At 45.3% G+C, this 14,217-nt stretch overlaps 1 protein-coding gene and 1 pseudogene across 1 annotated transcript in view; one reads left to right on the top strand and one right to left on the bottom strand.

Moving 5' to 3' along the window:
• Positions 1-8,729: 8,729 nt before the first annotated feature.
• On the top strand, positions 8,730-12,591 carry LOC142817451 (uncharacterized; annotated as a pseudogene).
• A 557-nt stretch (positions 12,592-13,148) lies between these two features.
• Positions 13,149-14,217, bottom strand: part of LOC142817615 (uncharacterized) — a 36,857-nt gene continuing 35,788 nt past the window's right edge. Inside the window, exon 2 of the mRNA XM_075894670.1 lies at positions 13,149-13,289. Coding sequence (XP_075750785.1) covers positions 13,149-13,289 — 141 coding nt within the window. The remainder of the gene's footprint in view (positions 13,290-14,217) is intronic.

Raw genomic sequence — 14,217 nt, 5'->3', positions numbered from 1 at the left:
GGGCTTTAGTTTTTCTAGGATTTCGAGTCGGTTGCTAATTGAGGAAATTTGTTTTTCCTGGGTTGCTTGGGCAGTTTTAAGGCCGTCTTTCTCTAATCGAATCGTTTCTAGATTGTCCTCGACGCGTTTGATAGAATCCAAGATTGCAGCTATATCACTGCTTTTTGTTGGGCCGGGATTCAGTTCCACGTCGCCAGAAAGCAGCAGTATTAATTGACAACATAAACCAAGATTAATCGCGTCAACGCACAAGTCCAATATACTGCGCAATTTAAAGTCGTTGGGGCACGACACAGCAATTAGGAAGCGACTACTGCTTCTACACGATTTACAATTGTTTAGATAACTAACCTGCAAAGCCAGAAGCGGGTTGAGCATGGTGTGGCTTGCGGTGTCGTGCCCCAAACTGACAGCATCGGCAGTGTGGTTTTGTAGCGGTGACACCGGTCATGTGACCGGTGATGTCACCGATGGGCTTGGTTGCCAGCTGTAGGGGGGCCACTGGGCTGGTTTTGGCGGAGCAGCAGGATCCGGAGTGTCAAGGGGCGGGCCAGTTTCCCAGGCTAAGTTCCTGGGCGCAGGGGGGTAGGTTGATCCGAGCTTGTCTTGAAGGGATGGGCACACACTGGTGGCGATGAAGCACACCAGCATCTGCAAAGTCAGAAGCGGGTTGAGCATGGTGTGGCTTGCGGTGTCGTGCCCCAAACTGACGGCATCGGCAGTGTGGTTTTGTAGCGGTGACACCGGCCATGTGACCGGTGATGTCATCGATGGGCTTGGTTGCCAGCTGTAGGGGGGCCACTGGGCTGGTTTTGGCGGAGCAGCAGGATCCGGAGCGTCAAGGGGCGGGCCAGTTTCCCAGGCTAAGTTCCTGGGCGCAGGGGGTAGGTTGATCCGAGCTTGTCTTGATGGGATGGGCACACACCGGTGGCGATGAAGCACACCAGCATCTGCAAAGTCAGAAGCGGGTTGAGCATGGTGTGGCTTGCGGTGTCGTGCCCCCCAAGTTGAATATATCAAGTTGAATATATGCGAAGCTAGCGAAACGGCCACGAGCGCATCATAAGTTAGCATGTAGCAATGTTACATGACATGCATGTCTTGACTATCATGTTTGCACGTGGGTCATTTACCAAGTCATCCGTTCACGTCACGTAATACCAAATTTCGTACATATAAAGATAGCGAAATGGCTGTGAGCGGATCATGAGCACAGCATGTAGTCACTTTGTTACATGACATGGACCTGATCATTATTATGTTTGCACCAGCCATATACCTTCGTCATTCGTTGGCGTCACATAATACTAAGTTGGGTATATGTGAAGCTAGCGAGATGGCTGCGAGCGCATCTTGAGCGTAGCATGTAGTAACGTTTTTACACTACACGCATGTCACGATTATCATGTTTCCACCAATCACATACAATCGTCATACATTCACGTCCCGTAAAACCAAACTTGGTATACGTGAAGCTAGCGAAACGGCCGCGAGCGCATCATAATCGTGGCTTGTAGTCATGTTGTTACATGACACGCAGCTCATGATTATCATGTTTGCACCAGTCACATACCTTCATCATCCATTCATGTCCCGTAATTCCAAATGTTGGATATGTGAAGCTAGCGAAACAGCCACGAGCACGGCATGTTGTCATGTTGTCACGTTGTCATATCAAGATGCTACATAACACGCATGTATTGATTTTTATTTTAGGGTCTGTCGTTTGTGTTCGCCATGCAGTCATGTCATACAAGACCAGATTCGCAACTTTTCATGTGAACAAAAAAAACTGCGAGAGCAGCAAGGCCATGAAACGTAAATCATGACGTTGATGACATACATGTCATGATTTTCATGTTATGGCCAGTCATTCACGTTCGTCGTGCATTCATAATATGGCATACCAAGTTTTGTATCGTTAATAAATATCACAACCACCAGGAGAGCTAAAAGTCGTAAGCGGCTAGATAGATAGATAGATAGATAGATAGATAGATAGATAGATAGATAGATACGATCAAATGTCACAGAAGTTCACTAAGAAAGTCTTCGCATAAAAAACCAGAAATTGTGTACGTTGTGCGAATGAAGTCCTATTCTTTGGACTGATTTGAACGATACATTTGCTGCCCCGACCTTTGTAGAAAAGCACCGGGACGCTGCTCTCTGGAGGCGGGCAAATGCCGCATCGAATATGCTGCATCAAGAGAATAACGAAGAGCACGTGCAGTGAGAGAGAAAGACAAGGTTCTTATCCGATCAGTTTGCCTGTGTTCTGATATAATTAAAGTGAGTTGTCCTGTATTGAATTGCTGCTGTTTCTGCTTTGTCACAATATCGTGTTTTTTTTTCCTCTTTTTTTTAGTTTTGTGCTACCCTGAATTGTGGCTCGATACATCAGAAGTAGAGGCAGCAATGCTAAGGCATTGCTGCCTCTACTTCTGATGTATCGTGGGTTTTCGGGTGGTCTGAAGTGAAGTGAGGATATCAGTTAGGGTAGGTGTGTTTACAGTTTTATTTCCCGGTTGCGAGAACTTCCAAAAGCGGCAATGAGCGTCTGTTTCAAGGGGAAAATGAATACTTGTTCAATAAATTTAGATTAGAGAATAAATGCGACACAAAGGGCCACTCACCAGGCCCCATGCCAAATTTTAGTTAGAGAGTTGAAGTTGTTTGGTGTCCAATGGGGAACATTTTGCCCTAAAATTTTTTTGAATCTTTTCATCACGAGTGGACAAAAGAGAGTTTTTTGCAAAGGCGCAAAACAAGGATGAGAGGAGGTGAGCTCGAAACCTATGCCACTCCTCCGCGTAACTTCGCAAGCCAAATCTTTTCCCTACCCTCTCCAGCACCTGACCAAGAGGTCAAGTGCGGTTGACGCGCCCAAACAAGTCCAACCCCCGAGCACGCGAGTGGCGTTGTTTTGTTGACCAGCGTTATATTGTGGTATTCTGCCTGTTTTTACCGCGTGGTTTGAAAACGTTAACTTAGACACGGTAGAATAGATGAGCAAATTAGGTGCGCGAACGCATAGGCGTGTTCCACGGTGGTCGTCTGCCCTATACGGTGGCTTGCGGGGACAAAAACGTGCGCGAAAGGCCAACACATTAGCCCCACATCTCGTTGCAATTCGCGGGAGAAAAAGGAAAAAAGACACCCGCATTCCCTTATTGCATCTCAATATTTGTGTAGAGTTTGATTGACCTCTTCAAGCCATAAATTACATAAACTACGCATGCCGTGGTAAATAACTTTTGCCAGATAACGTGCCACTGTTTGCAAGTTCAGAGCAGAGTTGTCTATGTACGGGACCAACGTCACTGCATTGCAGTGTACGTAGGGTCAATAATACGCGCATGTCAAGCCCTCATTCTCTGGGCGCGTGCCGGCAGAAGAGAGGGGGAGCAGCGTTCGTCTTGAAATTTGACCAATTTCCGCGGAGCGTCGCATTGCAAATTTAGGCAGACGTGATCGTGAACGCCTCCTCTATGCATTGCGCTTGTCAGCTGAAAATTGTCATACCTTGTGAGTGGCTCTTTAAGATCTCAAGAAACAACAGTCCTTAAGATAAATCTGGTTCATCAGAAGATACAGCTATGGTTGGAATAGATCGAAAGGATGTTCCTTGATGTGTTTAATTGTTATATTTTTCGCAGCGACATGCAGACACGGGCTCAGAATTCCAAATAGTGAAATAATAATGAGCAAGTTTGTATATTTAACGACCATAATTTTATGCGGTGAGGAAAGAAAAACAAGAGTCACACATTGTACATGGAAAGGTAAAGGTGCCTGAAATGCTTTTTTTTCTTTTTTGTTTCAGAGGATCAATAGGTAACCTAATTTCACTTTGCCAATTTGAATAACGCACCGTTTCCACGTCAACAGTGACGCTATTCGGAAAGACTTTAAATCTTAAGAGCATTGTAGCGTCGACACGCGTTTGCGGTTAATGTTTTTCATGAAGTAGTGTGAATATTGTTGACTATTTAAAGGAAAACAACCTACAAGACGTACACAATTCATGTTCACTATAATGTAAAGAATTTAGGAAAAAGTAACGAAACTGCCACTGGCATCGAAACTGGTAATGGACACCACGTGTTTCGCTTCTATAGCGAGTAAGGCCATTGAATCAACTTGCCTTTTATTTCTATAACATTGTCTTCATAACTATTTATTTGAAGAACGTGGCACATTTAAAGTAACGTGAGCGTAATGTATTACTCTGAAGCTTCGTCACATCACACCCTTAGGGCCAAAATATCAAGTCTTATGAGGCCGCTATTTTAGTGGTATCTAGGCACTTGAGATCCCAACCTCTAATTGCATCAGGAGCACCTACGTGATTCAGGTATTTGCATGTATGCATGACAGTGCACTAGATTTGCCCGTGTGAAGCGGATAGTGTTGTGAACGGTGAACAGTAAACAACACTGCGAACTCTTGTTCTGAAAATACATGTATGAAAGGTAAAGAAGACAACCACCCGTTCGTAGCACAAAGAAAGAAAACTCATACGGATTTCTCAGAAAGAAAGCCTCTAGGTGTCCGATGAATTCATCCTGGTACGTGGTTCAAACCAAAAACCAACACAATCTGGGGCGGTCATTCTGCCAATTTAGTTAACCAGGAAGCTAGCATTTGACAGCACTAAGGTGTATTCATCGACAACTCCAAGCACATGGACACAAGCACTACAAATGTATGTTGCAAATGTTGCTAATTTGCAACATACATGGCATTTTATACACTGCTGGTTGCCCCGCCACGGTGGTCTAGTGGCTGAGGTACTCGGCTGCTGACCCACAGGTCGAGGGATCAAATCCCGGCTGTGGCGGCTGCATTTCCGATGGAGGCGGAAATGTTGTACGCCCGTGTACTCAGATTTGGGTGCACGTTAAAGAACCCCAGGTGGTCAAATTTTCGGAGCGCTCCACTGCGGCATCTCTCATAATCGAATAGTGGTTTTGGGACGTTAAACCCCACAAATCAATCAATCAATCACACACTGCTGGTTGTCCTTGAAGATGTAATACATTTTCAAGGGACATGCACTGTGCACCCAAGCCTACGGCCAAGTCATGCAGGGCATTGTCATTGTACACAGCGCCTGGTAGAGTTCCATCAATACTAAATTAAAAACAGTCATAATGACTACTCATGACAGCACTTTTTTTAAGCTGCTTCACTGGAAGTCAACGCAGATTTAGCCACAGAGCATGCGGTTTCTGGTCTTTCAGTAGAATATGTACATATGTTGATAATTGGGGTTGAACTTCCCAAAACCACTATATGAAGATGAAAGACGCCGTAGTAGAGGGCTCCGAAAATTTCGACCACTTTGGGTTTTTAACGTGCACCCAAAGCTTAGCACAAGGGCCTACAGCATTTTCGACTCCACCGGAAATGCAGCCGCTGCCGCCAGGATTCGATCCCGCGACCAGCCTAGTAGCTTAGCCACTAGACCTCCACAGCGGGACTAGGAGTAGATGTGCGAATACGACATAATAATTGGAATAAATCAGGATTTTGCCCTCAAACCACCTCTTGGGTTTAGAGGACAAGAATTTGAAAACAAGACTGCACTTACGAGGGGGGAGGGTATTTCTGGTGGGGGAATTGAAACCCCCAGATTCTCGCCACCTTCGGTGCACCACTGCCGAAGGTGACTCGGGGACAAGGACGAAGGACATTGGGGCAAAGAATGGGGCGGTTAGGTCGGCTTCTGGGAGAGCTACAACCCCCTAACCTCTCCCCCCCCACACCCGTCGGTGCACCAATGCTACATGTGGTGCCATCCGGTAGGTAACGCCTGGCCGCCTGTCAACGACTTGCTTTTTTCGCTTGCTTCGTGTAACGCGTATGTGTTAATCCAGCATTGCCGTTCAGCTGTTTTTCTTGCTTTGTCATGGAGTCGGTAGCGCTAATGCGGTCATCGCAAACAAGTAATACGCACACAGCGTTCGCATGTCTTATCAGCAAGCGTTACCCAAGCGTACGTCTCCAGCTGGCTTGTCTTTGCTCAGTCCGGGGACAATTCCATAATCATTATATACTCAGAAGAACATTGAACCAAAAATGATTTGTCACGCGACGACTCACTACGACTCCACACTCGTCAGTGTTTTCATCGCAGCTTGTGGACACCGATGACTACGGTGACCACAACCGGGTGGCAAAGACATGCTCTATTCACGTTCGCGCTGAGTGGACTAAATGTTAACTGAACATCGCCCCGCAATTTCGCGTGTTCACGTGATCACATGGGGCAAGATCGTAGGAGGCGGCTGCTTGGCAGCGCTGGCAGCGCTGAAAATTAGCGCGCTTTCCCACCCCCTCGTCGCAAACGCCAACAAACTCGCCCACTCCAACACTCGAGACCTTTCTCACTGCGCAAGGAGAGAGGGTGACCCACAGCCTAAGGGCGAGAAATGACTCCAACACCAGCTGCAGGCCTATAATAAAATCTGTCAGCACTTTCGACTCGAACGGTGAAAGTTTCCGTTACGGCATCCTCGACTGAAACGACTGCAAGCACTATCATTCTTCCTCCTACAAACAGGACCATGTCCCTCACCGGGAGTTTATGCGAGATTCATAAGTGAACTAAGACTCGTAAACACTGATGGGGCAACTTGCGATACAACTAACAACAAATCCTGTGCCAATGACCCGAGTTGCCTGCGGACCTCCAATCACAGAAAACAACTGAGACGTTCTCCTCAGAAGTCTGCACGAGGATAACCAACTTCGGGCCGTCCAAAGGGCTCTTGACATGGCCGTCATGGATGCTGCCCGCAGGAGGCACCGTTTGAAGCCTTCTTATGCATTTTCGTAAGGGCTTGCAGTGGTAGTCTGATCGCGTCACACCACACGAAGACGTGGGCGCAATCACAAACACAACGACTGACGAATTTGGGCGGGAGTGTTGGCGTAGGCCTTCGGGTTGTGCCAACAACAAGTTCAGCTGAGGAACAGGACGTGCCTGTTCGTATCGGGCAGTGAAGGGTGAATTGTAATCGCTCCATGAAGGTTATTATTAATTGTAAGGTCATGAGCGAGGCCTTGAGTTATCGATGAAAGCAATCAACCGTGCCATTCGACATCGCTGGGTAGACCGTCGTCTTGATGTGGTTTAAACCAAGTATTTATGGCAACGTGCGGAAAAGCGCAGAGTCACACTGACAACCTCGATCCAATGTGATTGTCTTCAGAACTTCGTAGTGCCTTATCCACGACGTGGCGAGTCTGTGAGTGACAGGCTCTGTAATGATGCTGGTGAGCGGTAGTGACTCAGGCGTAGGCGTGAACCAGTCTATGCAGAAGATGTGATGGGTGGGCTGGTTGGTATAGATTCATTATGACAATTTAATATCATAAACTAAAAGGACACACGCAAGTGTATACGGAAACTTTGGTTTATCCGTATCACAATTATTTACAGAAATAATCACAGCATATGCACGGAGTGAATGATGGTGAGTGGGGCGAAACTTCGAAGGGTTTTGTCGGCAAACCGTAAATCATCCACTGGCCGCGTCCGTCCATGCAGTCCTCTGTCTGTCTGTCTGTCTGTCTGTCTGTCTGTATGCATGTCCATTCGTCTATCCGCCTGTTTGTCTGTCTGTCTTCGCATCTGTATGTATGTATGTATGTATGTATGTATGTATGTATGTATGTATGTATGTATGTATGTATGTATGTATGTATGTCCATACGTCCGTGCAATTGTTCGTTTGTCTGCCTGTCAGTCCATGTGTCCGCAAGTTCTTCTGCCTCTATGTCTGCCCGTCCGTTCATCCGTCCATCCGTCTATCTAGTGAACACTGCAAGTACCCCCATCTCGCAATTTTTCATCGTATATACATCCTATACAAGTACCACAACCGTGTGGACGTTCCGAAGAATTAAACGAGAAGTGCGTAGTACACACAGGAGACACAAGACCCACTCTAAAGAAGCTTCGCCCCTAAAACGCGGCTGATCCCTCAATATAAAAATCATTATAACAGAAAAGTGAAACATGACTTCCCAATGTAATTGAGCGTTTACTGCGCACCTCAAGTTTTTTTATTTTGTTTATCAGATCCCTCTTTATAGAAATCAATATAACACCCAAGTGAAACGTTTCTTCAAAATAGAGTTGAGTGTTTACTGCGTACCTCAAATTTTACTTGTGTTTATTTGTGATCTATTAGGATTTACTTTACCACGTCAACGTCATATTAGTGATAGAAATGCGTCAGCGGAGCCGTCCTGGACCAACACCACCTAGATTTTTTTTCAAGGCCTCGGCAAGCCTCTGTCTCGTCAGCGTGACGTCACTGCTGTGAGATCTGTGAGAAAGCAACCCTCGACTGGCTGAGGTCGGAATGGCTTGCGGCTTCTGTTCGCCAAATAGACAGACAATCTTTTTTGCTTCGAAACAAGTTTTCAGTAGGCAAACTGTAGGAAATTATTACCTACTATCTAACAAAAAAAGATTAGCAATATTTTATCTTTCAAATGATGTACTTATTTACTTGATTTATTCAAGCTTTAAACATTTTTGTGCACAACCGAGCAAAGTTGGCAGCGCATGACAGTGCGTCTGGCCACATTGATCTTACGTGCTCACTCGCTCTGCTGGCTGTTGTGGTTGTAGGCTAGTTGCATTTTGTAACCGCTCACGCTGTTATTTCTTTATCTTGTGCTGTGTGAGCATGGTTGGGTAACTATGCAATATGCCTGGATGCTGCTGTGCACCGGGGTGCAACTCTAACCATGCTCATGGACCTAAAGCGCGCGTCTATTGGTTTCCGATGGACGCCGACCAAAGAACCGCATGGACGAGAGCGACCCCTCGCAAGGATTTTGCGCCCACAAAGTACAATGTGGTAAGTGCGTTCTTTCACTTGTCGCAGGTGCCTACGCATGTGATAACTCACTCAGATATGCAACTAAAAACCTTTCAATTTTCATTATTTGTGAGCTATGCCTTAGGGACACTTGCAGCATATTTCACGAAGGACATGAGACACGCAGTATTAGTAATCGTGCTGTTTGCCTAATTTTTGTTTTCGCGCGACCAGTCTTGACAAACAGGTACTTTCCTCGCAATCTCAAGCCTAGCCGATGGCCCGAGTCGCTCTAAACGGACTGCAGCGCCTGATCAAATCCTATGAGAGTTAGATTTATTAAACAGCGCTCGCCTGTTGGGCCACCTAACAAGGCATTGCTACTATGATAATGCCTAATAACGCAGCCACATTTTCTGATATGTAGTTGACGAATGTCCGCTAAATTTTTCTTGCTTGATTTTCGTGCTATAAGCTCTGTTTCATTTTTCTTTTTTTTCAGGTGTGTGAGAAGCACTTTCATGCAAGTGATTTTGTGACCACGCCGACCTATCAAGATGAGAAAACCGGACGAGTACTTGAAGTTCCTCTCCAGCTGAGACGACTCAAGTCTGGTGCTATCCCGAGCCTATTTTCAAACTGCCCTTCGTATCTTTCTCGTCCCACTACTGTTGTTCGGGAAGGCCCTGAAGAGAAGCGACTTTGTCCAGAGGGAGAATCGCTACAGAAGGCAATAAGGCAGTCCGCTGAAGCTCACCAGAAGAGAAGAAAAAGAATAACATCAGTACTTTTGAAGACTTGCTCACCGCTCTGACAAGTTTTCAGACAAACACCTTCTGGACAAAACTTGTTACAACAAAGTCCTCTTCCTAAACTTCGATTCTCAAGAAGCTCCAACTGTGCGTTTTTCTGTGACAGTGTCAGCTGATTTGATTGTGAAAGTGTTCGTTGGTGACGTGCAGCTTAACAAGCTTGGGACCCTCATGCTTCCTGTTTATTTGTGTGATCTGCGGGAAATCGCCAAGGTCCTTATTACTGTGCAAAGTTTGGCAGGAAGCTTCTCCGACAGCGAAGAAGGCTTGCAGATTGTCATGAAGAAGACAGTGGAAACACTGGATGAACTACCGTCACAAAGTTTCCCACATGAGTGGCAAGTGGAAGTTGTCAAGTTCGTAAAACAGCAAGTCGGCATTTTACTTAGCAGAACATCGAGATACCCTGTGGACTTGCTGGTATTTACTAGCCTTGTGTTCACAATATCTCCACATGTGTACAGATTTATTAGGTCCACATCAAAGTTGAAACTTCCACACCCCGACACAATTACACGTGTTTGTGGGTCATACCGTGTGAACCCATGCTCTGAGCAACAAGATTCTTTATTTCTGTCGTATGCAAAGAGGCTGGCCGTAGGAATGGTTGACCACAAAAAAACTGTGACGCTTGTCATAGACGAAATTCATCTGCAGCCCTACATTGACTACAAAGGTGGTGGTCTAGTAGGAATGGCTACAAACAGTCAAAACGCAGCAAGAACTGCATATGTGTTTATGATTCAAAGCCTCCTGTCGTCAAGCAAAGACGTAGTGCACATCCTTCCAATGGCGAAAACAGATGCAATACAGCTGCATCAGTTTCTTCGTGAGCTCATTAAAGCGCTGGAGGCAACAGGCTTTCGAGTAATCGCGGTTGTTTCAGACAACAACTTCATCAATGGGAAGGCAATGTCATTTTTTTCAGAGCCACGGAAGGTTGATGCGGTCTACAAGCATCCATCAGACCAATCAAGACCACTGTTCTTTATTTTAGATTCTGTTCATGTTTTAAAATGCATACGAAACAATTGGCTTAACCAGCGTAACAGTGGTGAATGTTTGTTTTTTCCAGACAACAATGGACTACCTGACAAGCCGTGCGTGCTAACAGCTTCATTCAATACGCTGCTAGAGCTCCATTAGAGAGAAAGAATTGAGCTGGTACGACTTGCTCCAACATTGTCTTTGAAGGCACTGAAATCTTCGAACTTAGAGCGACAAAACCTGAAACTTGTTCTCAAGGTGTTGAACAGTTTCACAATCGCAGCTCTCAACAGTGTACAAGCAGCAGAACTGCAGCATGCCAAAAGCACAGCCGATTCTATCAGCACTGTCGTATTGTGGTGGCGCATAGTGAATGTTAAGACGCCGGATAAAGGGAGGCACCTTCGAGATGACTTACAAGAGCCCATAAAGGCAGTTTGTTGCCCCCAAGTCGAGTTTTTGAACAAAATAGTCAGTTGGCTCGACTACTGGAAAAGCCTCAAGCATGACACTGGTCATTTCAGTCATGAGACGCACAATGCATTGCGTCACACGTCTCTTGCTCTTGTTCAGGTGACGAGCTACTGCCTTGAAAAGCTTGGATTCAGGTACGTCTTACTGGGGAAATTCCAGTCGGACTGCCTTGAAGACAGGTTTGGCAGGTACCGACAGTTAAGAGGCGCACAGTACCATAGCTCCACACGGGAGATGTATGAAGCGGAGCACAAATTGAGGCTGCAGAAGGTCCTGGAGCTGCCAGAGGTGTGACAAGATTCCTCTACGTGCCTCCACTGATAAATTTCGTGATGCTTTAAATCAATTCCAGATTGTAGTTGGAGAAGAGGAAATTGCTGCAAAGCAGCACACACTTGCAGCTACAACTTATGTCGCTGGTTATTGCGCACATGCTGGACTCAAAAAGCTTAAATGTGCATTCTGTAAAGAGTATTTAGTTGTTGAGAGTAGGACTCTTACAATTGAGGCAGACGAGCTCATAACGAGTATCACAAGAGGTGGACTTAAGTTTCCCCAAGCCGTCGTTGTGAACGCAGTACTGATGATGAATATTGTTCTCGAGAAACTGACAAGTGAAAAACACGCAGCCAAATTTCATGCCTGTGAAAAGCAGAAAGAACTGCTTGTTTCAATGACAACACTCTTCCTTGAGTGGAATGAAGACTTTGATGTTTGTGACAATGGCCATATGCCACATGTAGTGATGGGGTAAATACTTAGTGCAGCAGCCAACACTTTGTTAAACAACCTTTGCAAACGAGAAAACAACAAGCTGTCTGAAGCCAAAGCAGCTAAACGGAAACTGAAGACACTCCAGGCGTAATCTCTCGCACATGACTGATGATGTGTCGTTTGTGTTTATAAAGCCAAATTGTTTGAGCTCCCAGCTTCAACACCTTCTACTAGATCATTTTAAAAATGTTAAAAGCTTTATCTCCACAATTTTTAAAGTATTGTCACATTTTTCCTTTTGCTGTGAACATTGCCTTTCTTGTGGCACTTGAGCTGTTATGTGGAAGAATCATTTGAAGACTTAAATAGTTCATATCTAACCCATTTCGTGTGTGTTCAATTACATCTACTGAAAATAAGTCAACTAAGTGTCGAAAAGATTTTACAGGTAATGTCATGTTTCCTTTATTTTACTTTTTAAGAAAATATTGTATGTGAAAAACTTCGCATGAATCCTCATTCAATGGTTTTATTTCATTGTTGGTTTGTTTTTAAAAGCATTTTATATAATAAAACATGCAGTCTTGTTTTGACACAAATCTTCTGGTCCATTTACTGAAATGCAAAATAGACCCTCCAATGCCTTCAAAAACTTTACATAAACCAACGAGTCCAATAACGCGCCTTACTTCAGTATAATCATAACTCACTGAGGCACACTTTCTCACGTGTGGTATTATAGCCAATAGACTTATTTTCATTTCCCGTTACCACTGCTCTGCTGCTCCATTGCACGATGAGCTCATCACAAGGTTCTGCTACAATTGTAAATATAGGTGTAAATATCAAAAACTTTTCGGGGGTCAATAACATTTAGACCTGTTGCTAACAAAAATTCTTTCTAGGCAGGCCCGTAGCCAAAAAATTAATTTTCGGGTGCTGGGGCACCTGTTGAAGTCCTTGACAAGGCCCTATTTTCACTATTTATTCTCAGTAAAACAGCCCCCTCCATCCGGATTTCGTGGAGGGAAGGGGGCCTGCTAACCCCTCCCCCCTGGCCACGGGCCTGCTTCTAGGTGTAAATCCCAGAAAAAAATGCTACGAGTGCAACTAGGCCGCGGAACGACAAAACGCGAACGTGTGCCGGTCATTTGAGTGAAGCCAAGTTCCAGGCAGATGTCATACTGATGACGTCACGTAGGCTTTCGGAGGCCTGAAAAAAAGTCTAGGTGGTGTTGCCTGGACCCACAATAAGTTAGTAAAATAACTTTATTTGATCTTAGTAGACGCGCGGCAAATGAGCGTCACCTGGCTAGATCTAATCAGAGATGGTCATGGTAAACCTGACGACTCTCGCGCCGACCCTCTGGACGGTTAGGATTTCAGCGGAGAAGTCCTGGGCATTGATCAGCTTGTTTACTTCCTCTTGTTGGAAAGGGGGACTGGCAAAGGCACAGCCCTACAGGACATACTCAAAATCCGTATAACCTCCACACAAGGGACAATCTGCGCTTGTGAACTGTTCGCGGTATGTTGCATGCAGTGCCGCAGGGCTCGGGTAGGTTCTTATTTGGAGCACCCTGAGAGTAACACCTTGGGTTCTGCGCAGCGAGGAGTGCACCAGGGGAGCAATCTTATTTCGAGATAATGACGCTTGCATATCTCGCTGTACGTGCAGAGGCTCGGATTGCCCAGGAGATAACGCGTTACCAGGAACACGGTCAGTGAAACCTCGTGCAGCCGAATGCGCCTCCTCGTTCGAATCAAACACTTTCGTGTTGAAAAAAGGAGGGAAACGAGCTCACAGGGGGCTTGGAACAACATCACGTGTAGCAACAACGTGTAGTCAAGAAGCAAGCTGGACTATAAAAAAATAATGAAAGTGAACTGGCACAAATATCAGTGTTCTATGTATTATAGGCTTTAGCTCTCTCCCTAGTACTCGCATTATGGTGGGCCTACGAAACGGGGGTGCTTCGAATCCTGTTGTTCTTTAAACCCGTCATGACATGAGAGAGAGATCTGAAGTCTAAATTTTTATAAAGAACAACGATATTTTTGGAGTCAGTTCAGCTCTCTGTATTGCTTTCACAATGGGAGATCGTTCTCTGTATCACTTTCAGAATGTGAGATCGTGTTTTTTGACTACACCTGATTATTTCCTGTGATGGTGTTCCTTTGCTGCGTAACCTCTTTTCCTTTGTTTTTTTTTCTTTGTGTATTTCTGCTACAGTTAAACCCAATTTTCAGTCTGCACTTGTTTTTTTTCAATGTCTTGTTTGTTACGCTACCATGCTGGCATAATGAATGGTCTACCTACGTTGAAGGGGCCTCTACCAGGCCCCATAAGAAATTTTAGTTGACAATGGCCGTTGTTGTTTGTCCGA

Source organism: Rhipicephalus microplus, chromosome 5 (genome assembly GCF_043290135.1).
Source record: "Rhipicephalus microplus isolate Deutch F79 chromosome 5, USDA_Rmic, whole genome shotgun sequence".
Lineage (NCBI taxonomy): Eukaryota > Metazoa > Arthropoda > Arachnida > Ixodida > Ixodidae > Rhipicephalus > Rhipicephalus microplus.
The sequence above is the reverse complement of the archived record's forward strand: the minus strand, read 5'-3'. Positions and strand labels throughout refer to the sequence as shown.